Source organism: Saccharomycopsis crataegensis (assembly GCF_037102585.1).
Source record: "Saccharomycopsis crataegensis DNA, jcf7180000000084, whole genome shotgun sequence".
Lineage (NCBI taxonomy): Eukaryota > Fungi > Ascomycota > Saccharomycetes > Ascoideales > Saccharomycopsidaceae > Saccharomycopsis > Saccharomycopsis crataegensis.
In genome coordinates this window covers 1,218,179-1,232,394 of record NW_027043829.1, presented here as the reverse complement: position 1 = coordinate 1,232,394, position 14,216 = coordinate 1,218,179, and the positions used below count along the sequence as shown (strand labels likewise).

The 14,216-nt window shown below is 37.5% G+C and overlaps 8 protein-coding genes across 8 annotated transcripts; 4 read left to right on the top strand and 4 right to left on the bottom strand. All coding sequences in view use genetic code 12, as the record gives it.

Moving 5' to 3' along the window:
• Positions 1-2: 2 nt before the first annotated feature.
• On the bottom strand, positions 3-920 carry DASC09_035640 (pirin family protein; the record flags this gene model as incomplete). The annotated part of the gene is made up of 1 exon (XM_064997163.1): positions 3-920. The coding sequence occupies one exon, from the start codon at positions 918-920 to the stop codon at positions 3-5; it is 918 nt and encodes a 305-aa protein (XP_064853235.1).
• Positions 921-1,450: 530 nt separating this feature from the next.
• Positions 1,451-2,812, bottom strand: DASC09_035630 (glycoside hydrolase family 16 protein; the record flags this gene model as incomplete). Its single annotated transcript, XM_064997162.1, has 2 exons — positions 1,451-2,075; positions 2,142-2,812. The coding sequence occupies 2 exons, from the start codon at positions 2,810-2,812 to the stop codon at positions 1,451-1,453; spliced, it is 1,296 nt and encodes a 431-aa protein (XP_064853234.1).
• Positions 2,813-2,941: 129 nt separating this feature from the next.
• On the bottom strand, positions 2,942-3,931 carry MCT1 ([acyl-carrier-protein] S-malonyltransferase; the record flags this gene model as incomplete). The annotated part of the gene is made up of 1 exon (XM_064997161.1): positions 2,942-3,931. One exon carries the CDS (start codon positions 3,929-3,931, stop codon positions 2,942-2,944), a length of 990 nt encoding a protein of 329 aa, XP_064853233.1.
• A 135-nt stretch (positions 3,932-4,066) lies between these two features.
• Positions 4,067-5,596, top strand: DASC09_035610 (ssDNA-dependent ATPase; the record flags this gene model as incomplete). The annotated part of the gene is made up of 1 exon (XM_064997160.1): positions 4,067-5,596. The coding sequence occupies one exon, from the start codon at positions 4,067-4,069 to the stop codon at positions 5,594-5,596; it is 1,530 nt and encodes a 509-aa protein (XP_064853232.1).
• A 190-nt stretch (positions 5,597-5,786) lies between these two features.
• Positions 5,787-6,791, top strand: MCP1 (Mcp1p; the record flags this gene model as incomplete). The annotated part of the gene is made up of 1 exon (XM_064997159.1): positions 5,787-6,791. The coding sequence occupies one exon, from the start codon at positions 5,787-5,789 to the stop codon at positions 6,789-6,791; it is 1,005 nt and encodes a 334-aa protein (XP_064853231.1).
• Positions 6,792-7,264: 473 nt separating this feature from the next.
• On the top strand, positions 7,265-9,664 carry DASC09_035590 (uncharacterized protein; the record flags this gene model as incomplete). Its single annotated transcript, XM_064997158.1, has 1 exon — positions 7,265-9,664. The coding sequence occupies one exon, from the start codon at positions 7,265-7,267 to the stop codon at positions 9,662-9,664; it is 2,400 nt and encodes a 799-aa protein (XP_064853230.1).
• Positions 9,665-9,673: 9 nt separating this feature from the next.
• On the bottom strand, positions 9,674-12,067 carry DASC09_035580 (SPRY domain-containing protein; the record flags this gene model as incomplete). Its single annotated transcript, XM_064997157.1, has 1 exon — positions 9,674-12,067. One exon carries the CDS (start codon positions 12,065-12,067, stop codon positions 9,674-9,676), a length of 2,394 nt encoding a protein of 797 aa, XP_064853229.1.
• A 242-nt stretch (positions 12,068-12,309) lies between these two features.
• Positions 12,310-14,208, top strand: FYV10 (glucose-induced degradation complex subunit FYV10; the record flags this gene model as incomplete). Its single annotated transcript, XM_064997156.1, has 1 exon — positions 12,310-14,208. The coding sequence occupies one exon, from the start codon at positions 12,310-12,312 to the stop codon at positions 14,206-14,208; it is 1,899 nt and encodes a 632-aa protein (XP_064853228.1).
• Positions 14,209-14,216: the final 8 nt, after the last annotated feature.

The following is a 14,216-nucleotide window of genomic DNA, read 5'->3' as shown; positions in this document are numbered from 1 at the left end:
GCTTAGGATTTGTTACCAACAACATCCCCTTCATTGACACCAATGTCGATCTTGGCTTGCCATTCTTGGGCCTTCTCAAAACCGTTGATACCAAATTGATAGTTTCTGAACACCTCTTGGATCTTCTCGGAGCTGGTTTCGACAAATGGACCATATTGGACGATTCTTTGGTCTAAAACCGCACCACCAATCAACACAAAACTAACATCTTTGTCGGAATCGTTTTTGCCTTCAATGTGATCACCATCTCTGTTGAAGAAAACTGCATTGTGTTGCTTGTAGGTCTTTTTATTGATGGACAAATCACCTTGCATCAAATAAATGAATGAATTGAAATCGGTTGGGACTTCTTGCTTGAACTCTCCTCCAGGCTTGACGGTGTAATGGTAGTAACACACTGGAGTGTACGCCAAGTCTCTCAATGATCCAACCCCATACGATGATCCACTAATGACTTTTACTTCAACTTTATCATTTGGTTTAGCAATAGGAATTTCTCCCCCTTTCAAATCTCTGTATCTTGGGGGACAATTCTTCAAATTTTCTGGCAAATCAACCCACAATTGCATCCCAACGCACGCTTTGGTTGGATCATCCTTCAATTTAACTGGGATCTCGCTATGCACCACACCTTTACCAGCGGTCATGAATTGCAAATCACCCGGATACAAAATCCCTGCACTGCCAGTGAAATCCTCATGGGCCATAGCACCTTCAGTGATATAAGTAATGGTTTCTTGACCATGGTGAGGGTGTGATGGGAAACCACCAATTCCAGGAGTGACATTGAAGTGATCGAGCATCAAGAATGGAGTGAAGTTTCTCAAGTTGCTGGTACCAATAGATCTTCTGACTCTAGCACCTTGGCCTTCTGCTTGCTCTCTAGCAAGGAAAGAATTAAGAACGGTTCTTGTGGTCATTTTATGTAAGTTATTTGAGTTGTTGTTTTTGATAATAATCAATATTATTTGTTTAGATATTGATATTTAAATGATTATTATTACTGTCATTTTTTTTTTTGAAACAGTTGATTTCACAAAGGGTTGAAATGTGGGGTTTTTATAGTGTTTGGTGCTCTTGCTTTTACATAATCATGAGTAAAAACCGCGATTATGTAAGCACCGCCAATTATTCGGCATTTGCCCCATTAATAATTCTTATATTATTCTGAGAAAATCATTATTCCAAGATGATTAAATGTTTATATTCTGTGTATTGATCATCTATCAGAGCATCTTATATGGTATTTATTCAATCACCGGTGATTAGCGCTGTCTTTTTCTTTAGTGGGGATGATTCGTCAAGATCAAGGAATGCAAACTCGTCGATGTCGCAGAAAACAATGCTTACCAGTGATAAAATACCCTTATAAAATAACCACATTCTTTATTGAATAACCAAGTATAATTTCTATACAAATATGAGACTAACAAAAAAAAAAGTAAAGCTCTCAGTTCACTACCAAAAGAGTAGAAGTTGACAAAATAAAACATGTTAGAAGAGCCGCAATACCAGAAAATCCAAAGCTGGTTGAGACCGCCGGGGAGCCGTTGCTGGATGCCTCACTGGCAGAAGATTCTGTACTGTTTGATGTAGCACTAGTGGATGAAGATTCTGAAGAAGATGACGAGTCAGAGGTCTTAGAAGAAGTTTGCGAGGTAAGGGTGGTACCTGAGGCATTTGTTGATGATGAAGATTTGGTGGAGGTTTTAGATGAGGATTTGCTTGAAGTTTGAGATGATCCAGATGAACTACTAGAAGAACCACTAGAGGAACTGCTAGAAGAGCTGCTAGAAGAACTGCTAGAAGAGCTGCTAGAAGAGCTGCTAGAAGAGCTGCTAGTAGCAGAAGCAGAACTGGTACCATCAAGATTTCCTAAAACTGTACCATCGACTGCTTCAATGGATTCCCAATCACCAGTACTATCCCCGTATTTATACTCTGTACCAGTGGAGTAATCAGTAACCTTTATTTTCAGAATGTAAGCGACAAATGGGGCGTCTGAATAGTCAGTTTCCCCGCCAGCCCATTCAATGGTCCCTGCAGTATTACTTGAGTCTCCTGCTGCCCATACACTGAATATTTTGTTAGTAACGTGACTCTACTTGTAAATAGATAATAAAGAGAAAAATATCACTTACCCAATGTACACCTTCGATGGAGTTTGCGGATACCCTTCAGATGAAGTGTTTAACAAAGTACGGGAAACCGATCCACTGACCCCCCATTCGAGTCTTTCTTCTGTCCAATCAATGAAATAAGTGTAGAAATTGTCGCTTGGCTCGTTGACTGTGTGGTACTCCCCACGATCGTAGGTGGTGGTATTACCTTTGGAGAAATAATTCGATTGGAATTGGGTGGTATCACCGCCCAACCATTCCAAATCAATCTCGTCCAAGTCATCACTCTGGAGGTACAATGTTGTAGCGATCCCGGTGCCTGGGGCCACTTTGATGGTGACCTCCACACGGCCAAACATCACGTAGAACTTCGACACAATCGATGGGTTATCGTATCTTTTGGCAAGCGTAAGTTCAAGACCATCACTGGTATATGACACACGGTCTGAGGACCGGTAGTTCTCGAAATAAGAGCTGTTGGTGGTGAATTCTTCGCTGATAGATGTCGCGAGGGCTGGATCGGCACTTGACGTGGTTATGGCCGACGCCAACGAAATGAACGGTACAACGAGACTTAACCAACGCATTTGATATGATAGTATAATATGATGATAGATAGATGGATAGGTACATATAATTATTAATTTACAACTAAATACAGCAACTATATTCAAATCTAAACACAGCGGCATACTCCTAATATAAGGATAACCAGGCAGGGTGATTTGCGGGAAGCTGGCTAAAAATAAAATGCAAGAAAAAAAAAAAAAAAAATAGGAGACTGGGTGGGTGGGGGAGGCTATGATCAACGACAAATCACACTACTCCCAGTCCTCTAAGCCAACAGACACTTCTGAGCCCCATTGGCCCGCGCTTTTCATCACCTCGACGTGCTTGGTGATATTACCTGGGGGTAAGCCAACAAAGTGTCGGACATTACGAGTGTGGTATAAGTGGTTGATGAGTCCCACAAAGTCCACGGGCTGTGTGGTGTTGTTGACGATTAATCGGATCGCTTCTTGAGGGTCTTGGGTCTGAACAAATTGGTAGTTGGTCACCATCGGCCTGCGTAGTATAGAGGAGGTGGCTTGGAGGTTGGGTATTATTAAGTCAGACGCATATTTCAGGAGTTGATGCTGTGACTCCTGAATGAAAGGGCTGTGGAACGGAATAGTGATAGGTAACTCAATGGTTTTGATCCGGAGCTTTTTATCGTGGCGTAGTATCTGTAAACTAGCTTGGATCTTACTATTAAGTCCTACGATCGCGATTTGTTTCTGGGAGTTGATGTTGGCAACGTACACGTCCCCATGTAAATTGTGTAGTTCATTCAACGTTGTCTGAAAATTCTTTGGCTGGATGAGCAAAGCTACCATCTTGAACGCATCATCGACTGTCCTGTGCTTCTTGTAATAACGCTCGATGTTCTCTTCCATCAACTTCCCCCGTTGACGTACAAGACGAATCACCTCTTGAAACCCAATCCCCCCGTTAAATAGAAGAGTGGTGAACTCTCCGAGAGAATGTCCACACACCACATCCGCAGTTTCCATCACATCAACACCTTTATGTTTAATCAAATATTGATGAATAATATAGGAGGACGCAACGATTGCCGGTTGGGAATTCGAGGTTTTATGGAAGAATAAATCGGGATCATTGTCATCAAGAAGACGGGCAGAGAACTTCTCATTGAGACTCTCGTCGACGAAATCGAGGTATTTTGAAAACGAATGGTCTTTGGCAACTATTCTTTTAAGAAACAGGAACTTTGAAACCCCTTGCCCAGGGAATATCAATGCCTTTGACATTTCTATCTGATACAACGTTGGGAATTAAAGTGGAAGTATGGGGAAACGAAACAAAAAAAAAAAAAAAATAAAGCGGAAAGAGGAAAAAAGAACAAATTTGGCGTCTCTCATCACACTAAAACGCAATATTCATAAATGATAAAAGTTGAGAGATCGCCCGGCTCTGTCAAAATTGAAGATGTCGATTGTTTGGAAAGCGAATTAATGCCAATGGGTGAGAAAGACCTTGTCAAACTTCAGTACGAATCAAAACTATCGCTAGCCCAGCGGCTTCGTCCAAAATCACTAAAAGATTATATCGGTCAACTACAGCTAGTGGGACCCGATGGCTCGGTGGCTCACTATTTCCAAGATGACAATATCGACAAAATCCGCTCGATGATTCTCTGGGGTCCACCAGGGGTTGGTAAGACCAGTCTTGCCAAAATCATATTAAATGAATCAAGTTTGAAGGCATATGAATTTTCTGCGGCCATCGACTCAATCAATCAGATAAAATCAGTGGTAGATAAAATTGATCGTCATCGAGGGGCTTCCAAGATCATTTTATTCGTTGACGAGATCCATCGTTTTAGCAGAGCACAACAGGACTATTTGCTAGATTTGCTAGACAGAAACCTTGTAATTCTTATCGGTGCCACCACGGAAAACCCATCATTCAATATTATAAAGCCTCTCGTGTCACGATGTATAGTGTTGACGCTTTCGGCCCATTCAGTTAGTCAAATTAAACAGGTCCTTGATCGGGGTGTCATTGAACTTAATAAGACCAGAAAATACGTCCAGGATTTTCCAGAAATCGATTTGGATTCTTCGGCGTTGGAATTTTTGGCAAAGAAATCAAATGGTGATTTAAGAAACTCGTTGAAATTGTTGGAATTGTGTTTCTTGCTTCTTACCGATTTCGACCCAATAACGAAAAAAGTCATTACCCATGAGGGCTCTGTTACAGTGAGTAGCCAAATGCTAAGAGAAAAACTCGACGCATATGGTGGTAATCGGTCGCTAATAAATTACGATGCGAAAGGAGATAACCATTATGACACGATTTCTGCATATCATAAAGCGGTTCGTGGAAGCGATGTGAATGGAGCTTTATATTATATGATGAGGATGTTGAAAGGAGGGGATGATCCATTGTATGTTTGTCGAAGAATCGTACGAATTGCCAGTGAAGACATTGGAGTTCGGGATAATAGCTGCCTTGTTTACTGTGCAAATGTTTACGAGACCGTATTGAGGTTGGGGATGCCAAAATGTTTAAAATTGATGGTAGAATGTACTATGAGGGTTGCGAAATCGCTCAAGTCGGTTGAGATTTATAGGGCGTGGCATTTGGCCAAGGACTTGGTAAAGAAGCATCCAAATATCACTGTACCGTTCCATTTGAGAGATTCTCAAAGCAAATTGTACAATCGACTAACGGATGGTGAAGATGGCCATGAAAATAATAAATTTGTTTATAAATATAACTTAGATTACAAAGATGGGCAGGTGAATCAACAATATTTGCCAGACGAATTAACTGATGCTAGAGTATTATTAAAGAGGCATTTAGGTACGAAAATTGATACTGATTTCGATCAACTTGATGATAACGACGATAGTGAGGCAGAGTTTGCTGATGATGATTTCTATGGAAAGAAAAGGAAACTAAACCAATAAAAAACTGCAATATATATACGGATATTACGAATATTACGCGGATTATAAGCTCAAAATGTCAAAATTGCGGCGTGCGTTTATCACGCGCCTCATCGTCCTCTGAGGGCGTTCGGATTTGTAATAATTTTTATTGACTATGGCACTACGGGCCTAAAGAATGTGTAGAAGACAATAACAAGCACAATAAGCAATGGGAAGTGAACTATCTGAAAGCGTGACATCGCTCAAAAATGTGACACCTGCTCCTATTGATGGCCTGGAAGACGAATTGGAGGAATCGTTCGTGTTGACCCCAGAGCCGCAGCCGCGCAAATATTTTGGTGTACCAATATTCAATCGCTCTAATCCAGACATATATCGGACTACGAACAATTTCCTCGGAGCTATTCAGAAATACTCCAGCTATTCATTCACTGGGTTTTTAATTCTTCATTCGATCAATGTTCTCGTGACTCCTGCCATTAACGTTGATGTCGCTGAAGAGACCTTTATGATGGCTCGTGATATTTACCAACAAGAGAATGTGGAAAAATGGTTAGTCTTTGGAAGTTTAATTGCCCATGTGGCTTCTGGTCTAGCTATTAGGGTTATTAGAACTGTCAAAAACTATTTTAGTCGGAGAAATCAGGCAAAGAATAGTAAAAAGAACAAATCCCAGTTCAGTCAGCAACTCGCGATGGAACAACAAGCAAAATATAATTCCCAAACTCAAGACTATGAGATAACCGATGAATCGGTTGGTCTTGGAGGCTGGTTTGGTGCGTTCAAACTTGGGATTCGTCGTTCAAAAATAGCATCACTATTAGGGGTAACCCCAGTACAACTCTCGGGACTTCTATTGGTGCCGGTACTTGGATACCATATTCTAAAAGAAAGAATTGCCCCCCTTATGATTGATGGTGACTCTTCACTCATTAAGCTCGGGTATGTTGCTCATGCCTTTGCTAAAAGCAACAAATTGGTTCTGTACCTTGGTTTTGGATCATTGATATACTTGACCCTCTATCATGTGGTTGCAGGGTGGATGAAATATTTGAAAATTTATAGCCAAACGCAGCGGAGAAGAGGTTTTTTGTTAGTTAACGGATTAACCTTATTGGGGATGTTTAGTTTATCCAGAATTGTCAGTATGGGCGCAGAGCATGGGACTGTTGGTAAAGCTTACGATGCGTACATGAATTATTCCCCTTTGTGATGGTTCCCAGGCATTATTGTCTTCCCTTCCATGGATTTCAATGTACTTTTGCGTGCATTAAGATGTTCCGTTCTTGTTTTTTTTTTGTATTGTAACTTTTTCTATCATATTACCCACCCATAGTATCATTGCATACCCAAAGATGAAGTTTACAAACACCGTGCCGCCTTTGGCTTTTTATCATTATCAATTTATCATTATATACTAATTAAACGACATCATAAACTACATCCTCGCCATTAAAGAAGATTTTTATCTCCGTATATGATAATATATATATTATCGATAGTATACTATTATCATACCAAACATATAATGTTACTCCACCTTGACGGATCACGTTTCCACACCGGTGGCTCTGCAGTTGCCCAGGGCTTCTGAACAAATCATCATGAAATATATGGGTATTTTCCAAAGAGGGTTTTGACAGACAAGAAGATAACGGTTTAGGGACTTTCTAAGAATTTTGTGCAATGTCCCAGGCTCCAAACAGACTACATTCCCAATTGACTTTAAGCATATACAGTCTTTTATTCCAGGATGACATACCTAAGGACTCACCGGAAAGTGAACAATATTGGGACGATTTTTTCAATATTTCAATTTTGGAACCGGCGTTGATCGCCACATTCAATTCGTTGGATCTCTCAAATGACTATCATATTTCAATCACATCTCTGTGTTTCCTCAAAAGCATTGAGCGTTTCCATAACAGTAAAGACATGCATGATATGTACGTGCTGAATAATTTGATCCTCATTTTGAATGCTTTCATGAAAAGTCTAAGATCCATCACCGCAGATCAAAGCAAATACTATTATAATCAATCAATTTATGAAGAAAGTGACCGAAAGATGTTGAGCAATGACCAACTAATCACAAAACTTCTATTTAACTCGGATACATCAGATAAGGGGGTCATGTTAACATTTTTTGAAATCCTCAAATATGGTTTGAATGAGCCCGGTTTATTAAAATCAAGTTTGAGTTTATTGTTGAACACATTGTTGGTGTTTTATGGAACTGAATTCTTTGAGTACTTCTATGAGTGTGACCTTAACCAGGCATTTTATGATAAGGTTATACCAGCAACTGGGTCTGATCTCTCGATCATTGATTATAATAGACAATTCATTATTATGAGCATATTAATCAACAATTCACGAAAAAAGAATGAAAACATCTACAAAAACTTTCTCCGAAATAATGTATCGGATAAAAACATATTCAAGATAATAAATATGTATTTGTACCCTATTATTTCTTTCAACTTGATCTTATTAGATGATACAAAACCCGATCTCTCTATTGAAAAATCACACGGAGCTTCATTGTTTAATCTCTTAACTTTCAACAAATTCAACAAGCTAAACAACTGGTATAGAGACACAGTTTATGAAACTTTGGATGAAGAACTAAAGATCTTGCTTAAAATCAAGAAGAATTATACTAAAGAGAAACTCATGCAATTCCAATTGGAGAATGAATATTATGAAAGCGCAAATGACGGCAGCACCAAAAAAAAATCCCTGAAAGAGATCCAATATGCCCAAATCAAATGCATTGAGTCTCTTTCCTTGAATCTTGTGCTATATGCTTTTGTTGTTAATAATGAAGGGTATGAGGAGTATTTGACCCTGCACCTTAACGAAAACGACGTTATTCATCATGAAGATGAAGAGAATGCCGTAAACAATCTCCTCGATTTATTGTTATCTTATTCATCGTTCATTTTCCAAAACCAGCATGGAAACCAAACTAATCATGTCATTTCAAGATTGAACCTTCTTATAATTTTCAAGCTTCTCACCACTGATACCAACAAAATTCAAAACAATTTATTGTCAACGACTATTGATCAATTCAAATTCAAGCTTTGCCATCAAGTACAACCGATGGTGAATAATTTTGTCAATTATATCGACTTCACCGCCAATGATGACCAATATTTTGATGATGATGATATCAGCAATAACCAATTCAAGGTGAAAATATTGTACATGATTGATGTTCTTCAATGTTTCTTGAGATATAACTTGACTGCAAATTTAGACATCATCAGTATGAAGTTAAGCGTTGATAATATCTTGCTCATTTCAAATATTTTAGTCAGTAACTATAACATGGCTTGCGCTAATAATGCAAACGAGAATTACGAAGATTTTCTTTTAGAGTACAATTGGAATGAATTGTTCAACACACTTTTTGGGTTATTGAAATTTTTAAATGCCGACAAAGTCGCTGACACTAAGCATTCGTCAACCAAGTATTTTTCCTTGATTGAGGAAGTATTAATTCTACTCTGCTTCATCCTCATAAATAACGAGAAGTTGTTCAAATATGATAATTATTTGATCGAGGTGGTTTACAAATTGTTGGAGCATAAACATCTCATGCAGTCAATTGCGTTGAAGTTAAAAGCCATGGGAGAGATGTCTATTTACTCAAAGATAATCCTTTCTGTGATTTATTTCATGGGCACAAAACTTGGGTTCAACGACCTTGAAGAACTACAACTGGTGATGGACTTTTCAGAAATTTTTGAAACCACCGAGAATGACCAACCGGAATATACCTTGACTCGTGGCCATGACTTAGATTATACTCAAATAGCTACCGCCTTAAGAAATTATATCGGAGAAATCCCAATCACGATCAAGACAAATAAATTACTATCAAAATTATCCAAAGGCTCCCAGGAAGAATTTAGTCTAACTTTAGAATCGATTGATTTACTCATAGAAAACTCACAATTTGAAGAGTCTTTAAAATATTTGACTAAGAAAAATTCCATTTTCAATAACTACAAAATCAGTTTAATCAATGAAGGAATCGACATTATGATTAAAGAATTCGATAGAATGTTTAGATAGTACCTAGCTCTAATTTAATACATCATTGTTGATATTAATGAAAACGACCTCGTCAGCAAGATTCTCCCGGTTCATTTTACGCAAGTAGAAATTTGTCAAGTTCACCACTTTTTCTAAATCAGAAATTGCAGATTTTCCCAGTTTTTTTAATATGAATGAATTCAATCTATCGGTTATTTTTAACTTCAAGCTTTCGAAATTCTTGTCCCTTAGCAAATGGTCAAAAGACTTTGTTTTCGCCCTTGGAGAGTCACTGATACTAATATACTCCTCCTCATACACATCTTCATCGTCCTGTCCATCCCTCTCTTCCCTGCCACAATTTTCCGTGATTAATAACTGGAAAAGCCCATTGAGCACTCTGACCTTAGCACTAGAATGTTTATGCTGCTTCATTAGATACTTTGTAAAACAAATCGCCTCATCCTCATAATTACTGCTGACAACACCATCATCGATACACTTTCTTATTAACTTGATTAATTTTATGCACTGTAACTCAAAAACTAAAGACTCTGCCAATTTATCTCCACCTTTTTTATTAGCAACATCTGTAGCGTAATTACTACCATAATCTGATTCGTTGATGTTGAAAAACTCATTATAATATTGTTGCAAAAACTTAAGCGCCCCGTCAATATCATCACCCAAAATAAGTTCACGCATCGTTCGTTTTCTGGACGATTGAACTTCTTCAGCATCATCCTCTGGCGCTGCCTCTAGCATCACAACGTCTTCGGATCCTGATATTGGCTTTTCACTCTCCAACTCTTTCAAAAAGGATTTTTTGGCATCAACGTAACCCAAGTGATCAAAATAGTTTTTAATTAAGCTATTTATCGCCGATTTGCATTCAAAATCTTTCAAGACCAACCTTTGCCTATCAATTCCAGTGGAAAGTAATTGCTGCTTATCAAGATCCTTTAATGCCACATCAATCTCCGGGGCATTGTCGTTTAATAAAGATGGTATACTAAATTGCTTATTCATCCGCTCTTGTTTAACAAGCTTTTCTAAATTCACGCTTGATTCATAATTATTGCAAAGCTCCAAATTTGACCTATAAACCTTTGTATAAATCTCAGACTTTATCTTGTTGATATATCCATTTATATCAAAGTAGAAGTTTTCTCCTTCCTGGCGGCCATCTTTAGAGAGGCCAAAATTTGTAATGATCTCATGCAAAACATAGTTGTTATTATATTGGTCTAGACTCTCTGTGAAAGATTGAAAATTCGTGCTTGAAAAACTTCTATCATTGTTCGAATTCCTAATTTGAAACACATTGTTTGTCAATGAATGAACCATGTTATTGTCTGTTTCTTTATTGTGGTTATGGCTATTGAATCCAATGACAGGGGTCAAAAACTGACAGTTTGCCAATTTGGTAAATGCTGGACCCAAATATTCACCATTCTTTGTGTAAAATATCTGTTTATTATAAAAATCAATCCCACATCCAATGATATCGTTATAGCCAAAGCTATATCCGTAGCTTTTTACATTTCTGTTACCATATCCCACAGTTGCCAGTTGCCCATTAAACCCAAATGTCATATCTGCACGGCCTGGAAAGTCACTGATGGCAATTTTGCTATTAACCTCACTAGGTGACGTCTTCTTCGCATAAACATGGCCAGACTTGGCAAATCCTAAAGATAAATTGTAACTCTTTATATTTGTCTTAATTTTCACTTCGAAATAGAATAAACCACATTCACTAGGAATGCAATTATTTCCTTTCAAGAGGAAAACGATCTGAGCAGCGGTGCTGTTATATACCAGCTCAAAAGTATTATTTGAGACAGCATTAATCACCAACCCATCTTCTGAAATCCTCAAAAATTCTTCCTTCTTCTTCAATTGTTCTGGAGTACTTTCAGTGTCCACCAATTTCTTCTTCATTCTCTGATTTGCCGGCAACCATCTATTGGGCAACGGATAACTTGGTAATGACCCCCCATTATCTTCGATCAATATTGATGAAATCGCCGTGTCCTGGAGTTCTTTGCTCTGCGAACCACTAAATGTCCCATTTTCCATTAATAATAAATCGTCATCCACATTATACAGGTGAGGCGACCCGGTGTTATCGATATGACTATTGGGATCTTCGAGATAATCATCTTTAATCAGCGACACTTGTTCCTTGCCGCGCTCGAGGTCTGAAAAGCGCTTATTAACAATAGATAAAATGCTTTTCGAATACTCTGTGTTTCCTTTGATCAATAATTCTGGATCATCTCCCAAAACTCCTTCGGCCAGAAGCCGTATCAACGCCTTATCATTACTACTAAGCTGATTAGTGTCTTCTAAGACTGCCTCCTTTGAGAATAAGGACGCCAAATTGAGGCCGAAATTAGTTTGTAGTAGATATGATGGAGGAAATATCTGATCAGGCATCTGAATTTCTCAAAGATCTTTGTTATTATAACTCTTGAAGTAAGATAACTTTACAGTTGAGAATTATAACCTTTGCTTAATACGGGGAATCTGTACCTTACCCTGAAGTCATCGCCTGTAGTGCTTGTGATGACTTCAGGGTAAGCAATGTAAATATATGTCACCTCTACAGCAGATCATAACATTAAGTCATATCTCGTTTTATGGGGCAAAGAGCATAATAACAAAATATTTGGAACAAAATGGCAGAACCCTCGGTTGATTTTTTTCTACATATGAACGAGGCGAGCCTTAAGACGCCATTAGAATTATTCAAAAAGAATTTAAAGGATATTAACAGAATCAATGAGAAGCAACAGGCAACTATCGATAGTCAATTAAAGGCCATTGATCGATCAGAAACCCTCGAGAGCAAATTGGCTGATTTGAAATCTTTAATTTCTAATCTTGATACATATCAGAACAAGCTCGAGGAAAAAATAGTTTTAGAAAATAATTATAATAATACTCTAGAAAAGCGAATTGAGAAATTTAGACAGTTGAATGAATTGAAGATAGGGAATACTGGCTATGAGGCCAGCGCAAATAAAAACAACTTTTTAGCCAAACAATTTGGTGATGGTTACGTGAACCTGGATTTGACTAGTCTTGACAATAATCTGCAACTTAGTGACTGGTTCAAGGATCAGGTTGATGTGTTGATTGCCCAATATTTGTTGAAGATAACGAATTTTGATGACTTGCCTAGCACTTTTTTAAAGACGACAATTGATTTCCAGGACTTAGATAAAAATTCGGAGGATATATCTAATTATATTAAATCTAAGCCAGCGCTACTATACCTCCATAATTTTGATAATTCAGCGTTGGTAGATTACGAATTAATCATCAGATCGAATTTAATTACACGAGATGTTTTAGTTAATCGAACTTCGAAGGATCTTTTAGGCACCTGGATCAAAGAAAATGAGAAATTCTTGAAGAAAAATCAATCGAGCTTGAAATTTGAATACTTTTTGACAACATTCATAGAGCTTATCAAAGATAACGTGTTGAAGAGCGAAAACTTGATTGATATGACCAATTTCAGTCATAATTCTAGCAATGAAAGCAATTATTTGGACGCTCTTATTTTCATCAAAAATGAACTATTCCAGATCAATCGAGAGGAGCATAATAAATATTTGGATAAAATTCAGGCGGCCATGGGATTGTTAGCGATTCCAAATGCGGTGATATTGTTGTTCATCAAATATGAAAGGTTCTTGATAAAGAATTTTTATAGAAAGAAATATTGTTTAGGAAACCTAAGTTCTGTGGTATACTCAAAAAATCAGTACCTTCACTTCAAGATTTTGATAAAGAAAGATATGTTTCTCTGGTTCTTAAACCAACTTCCAGTTTCTAAACTGCACAAGCTAACTTTCAAAAAATATCTTCTCAACAGAAATCTTTTCCAATACTTCAAGTTACTATCATTCAAAAGATTCAACTATTTAAATTCTTTATTCATAGATGATTATAACCAGCTATACAATTTTTCTGCATCATCTTCATCTTTTGAGAAACTATTATCATTAGGACTTAGCGTTTTAAAGACTAGAAATTGCATGACCCCTTCAGATTTAAAAAAGGTGTCACATTTATCAAACTTTCAAACTTTGAATTTGAACATTGACTGCCATAATCATCAAAATATTGATCAAAAGAAATCGTCAAACTCAAATCAGAAATTAAGGGAAAGACTCGTCAAACTCAAGTCAAAACACTGTACCATTTGTTCGTCAATTCAGCTCATCAAATTAAGTAGCCATTTGGTGTTCTCGCACCATTCAAAATCCAAACTAAGTTACAAGACTCCTGTACTATTGCCTAATAATAATATTTATGATATGGAGGAATTATTTAAGTTTAACAATGCGTTATTAATATCCTTCAAGAATCACATTGAAAGTGGCAACACCTGCAGTTTAGATTTTATTGATGATTATGAAGGCCTTTATAATAATTTCAAAAAATTTTTGAATGATAATGGTGACTATGATGATGCTTTTCTACAAAAATATGATAAAATAGCCGATCCATTGACTGGTGAATTCTTCAACAGTAGCCAATGTCAGGTCAAAGTTTTCCCTACATAAATTGTATC